The sequence below is a fragment of the Oryzias melastigma genome, linkage group LG12, assembly GCF_002922805.2.
Source record: "Oryzias melastigma strain HK-1 linkage group LG12, ASM292280v2, whole genome shotgun sequence".
In the NCBI taxonomy this organism is placed as follows: Eukaryota; Metazoa; Chordata; class Actinopteri; order Beloniformes; family Adrianichthyidae; genus Oryzias; species Oryzias melastigma.
This window is the reverse complement of record NC_050523.1, coordinates 11,833,685-11,836,360: the sequence shown is the minus strand read 5'-3', so window position 1 is coordinate 11,836,360 and position 2,676 is coordinate 11,833,685. Positions and strand designations below refer to the sequence as shown.

The window sequence follows — 2,676 nt, the reverse complement described above, 5'->3', positions numbered from 1 at the left end:
TCGACGTGTTTTCAAGGTGTAAAGCCAAAAAGAGCAAAAATCCACATGTGCAAAACAAGTCTCACCACTTAACCACCCACTGCCCCTCACCCCTTTCTTTTGAACTTCCTGTTCCTGCTTGTAATCTTAATATTTCACTTTTTTTTTTTTTTTTCTTTTAGGTGACCGTGTTTGTCTACAGTGACTTGATGCTCGTCACAAGAGAAACCGAACCAGGCAGGTGTAACGTCCTTCAGAGTCCACTGTTCCTCCGACACCTTCGGCTCCAGGATGGTATGTCATTTTGATTACACAGAATGCATCAATCCCAGCCTTACAGTCAACTGTGAAATTGTTATTATTCCTACATGCTTGAAAATTAATAAAAAAAAATGAAATTGATTAAAACTACAATCAGGTTTAGCAACATTTAGCCTTTCACAGTTAAAACTGAAATGAAAAAGAACCAGTTACAAAAGTGAGAGTTATTTTCACATGACTTTGACCAAAGGATATTTATGGAGTGAGTGCCCAATATCCTGTTGCTTTGTCTCCTTATCTCGCACTGGTGTAAACAACCATCTCCTCTGGCAGTTGGGACAGAATACCTTAGCCATCAAGTCTGCCCAGAACCCAGGCTAATCAAATAAATAAGGCACGCTGTAAACATCTTCAGTGAAAGGGACAGGGGTCAAGCTCTGGAGCCAGGAGAGGCTCAAGACACAGAAAAAAAAGTGAGAACTCATCATTGCGTTAACAGTCTGTTCTTCCAGATGCAATCAGACAATGAGCTGGCAGAGCGAGAGAACACCAGTGCCTCGGTTTCATAACGTTTGAGATCTGAGATGAAGGAGTATGATAGATTGTGGAAATTTATAAGCTGAAAAAGCTTTAAGGAAATATATTAAAACTGTTGTAAAGTATTATTAAAGGTCTCTGCAGTTCTGACACCCTTTAAAATAGTTAAAGAATCACTCTGTTCTTCTTTGGATCTATTGTTTTAGTGTTCCTTGTGATCTTTTAATTATGATTACACAGTTTTAAGTATAAAATGTCATTTTCTAGAACATAGTTTCTGCAGTAGTTTATGAGAATTTTAAGTTGTGGGTGGGACTGTTGGTGCAGAGCAACCCCACTACCCCTTCCTGTTGCTGAGAGCTCTCTGTTTAGACTCTCTCCTGCTAGCTTACAACTCCTCCCAACACCCAACCTCACATTACCGGTGAAACAAAAATGCCAAGCAATATTAAAGCTATCCAGGCCTACAGTTTTTAGTTAGACACCAACTCGGAAAAGGAAAACAAAGGCGTAAATTGATCTATTTGTCTATGGATCAGAATGAAGAGGAGCTTGTGTATTTTTTTATTTGTCACAAACAAGCGATTTTTCTACCAGTATTTTTTCATCTGCTTCTGATTCACAGTGATCAGAATAAAATAATACTTAGAAATGCAAATTTAAGCTTCACTTTCTTTATATATGTCCTCCATAAAAAAAAAAAAATGTCACATTAAAACAAAAACAAGATTTTTCTTGGAGTTGGTCTAAAACTCGAGGATGTCTTTGCAACATCTTGATTCTTAAACATTTTATGATGTTTTGCAGCCAATCTATTTAGGTTATCTTTGTTTTTCATATTCCCAGTTTCTCCTGATCTCTAACTTTTGGACAAAAAGCTGCCATTTGACCTCAGAATACTACAGCATATATAAGAGTTCACTGTTGACTCAAAGTGTCAGGTCCTGTGGCTAAAAAAACCAAAGATCATCACCCCTTCCACCGCTGTGCTTTGTGCGAAGGAAAAAAAAATTGTGTTAAGAATATCCCCCCGCTGAAAATCAAAAAGTTCTCTGTAGGCACAGCTGATATCCTCTGGGTCACATCTGACCTCCATCCTTCTCCCAAACAATCAGCAGCCACCAGGGTGGGGAGGCAGGAGGCGTTGTGAGTCTTTTTTTCACGCGAGGACACACACACAGACACAGATCTCCACCTCCACCCTGCTGCCTGTCATTGTTATTTTGCTTCAGCAGCGTCACTCAGGAAAGAGGTGCTGGAGGATTGTGTTTATTTTAGCCTGGGCATGTTTCACATTTGTGTGTGTGCACATGGACAAGTTCAATAAAAGGGCTTTCCTGTGTTCCTATTACCCTAACATACAGGCTGAGGGAAACTGGAATCTGTAAAGAATACTTTAAAAACACATGAGTGTTTAACCTTGATCTACACAGTAATGACCATTTGTGTCACCAAATTTAAGAAAGAAGGAAAGGAAAACAGTAGGTTACAAAAAAAACACTCTACTTTAGGGGTTCATTTAAGCTAAAATTGTCATTTTGGTCTTTTCAAAACCAAAATAATTTGTCAAAATGTGGACATTCATGAAAAATAAAGGATATAAATGTATAAAGATTCATTTCTAAATTAAATTTTAAATATTTTTACTAGTAGTCTTTCTGATTTCAAGCTGGTGAATTTTGAAAATCAAAAACTAATACAACAGTGACCTCTGGTGTGTTTTTAGGGAAACATTTCATATTTAAGCCTCTTTTTTAAAAGAAAAAAAACTTCTTTAAACAATTTGCCTCTTTAATATAGTTATTTGTTTTATTTCTTAATTTTATTAATATGTATAGATGGACAAAACCTTTGTTATATACAAGTAAATGAATTACACTCTTAAAAAAAAGCTGAAAA

The 2,676-nt window shown here is 36.7% G+C and overlaps 1 protein-coding gene across 3 annotated transcripts in view; it reads left to right on the top strand.

Moving 5' to 3' along the window:
• Window positions 1-2,676, top strand: part of rgs3a (regulator of G protein signaling 3a) — a 126,372-nt gene that overhangs the window by 59,693 nt on the left and 64,003 nt on the right. For all 3 annotated transcript variants that reach the window (XM_036214430.1, XM_036214432.1, XM_036214431.1), the window contains one exon: window positions 162-273. In XM_036214430.1, coding sequence (XP_036070323.1) covers window positions 162-273 — 112 coding nt within the window. The remainder of the gene's footprint in view (window positions 1-161; window positions 274-2,676) is intronic.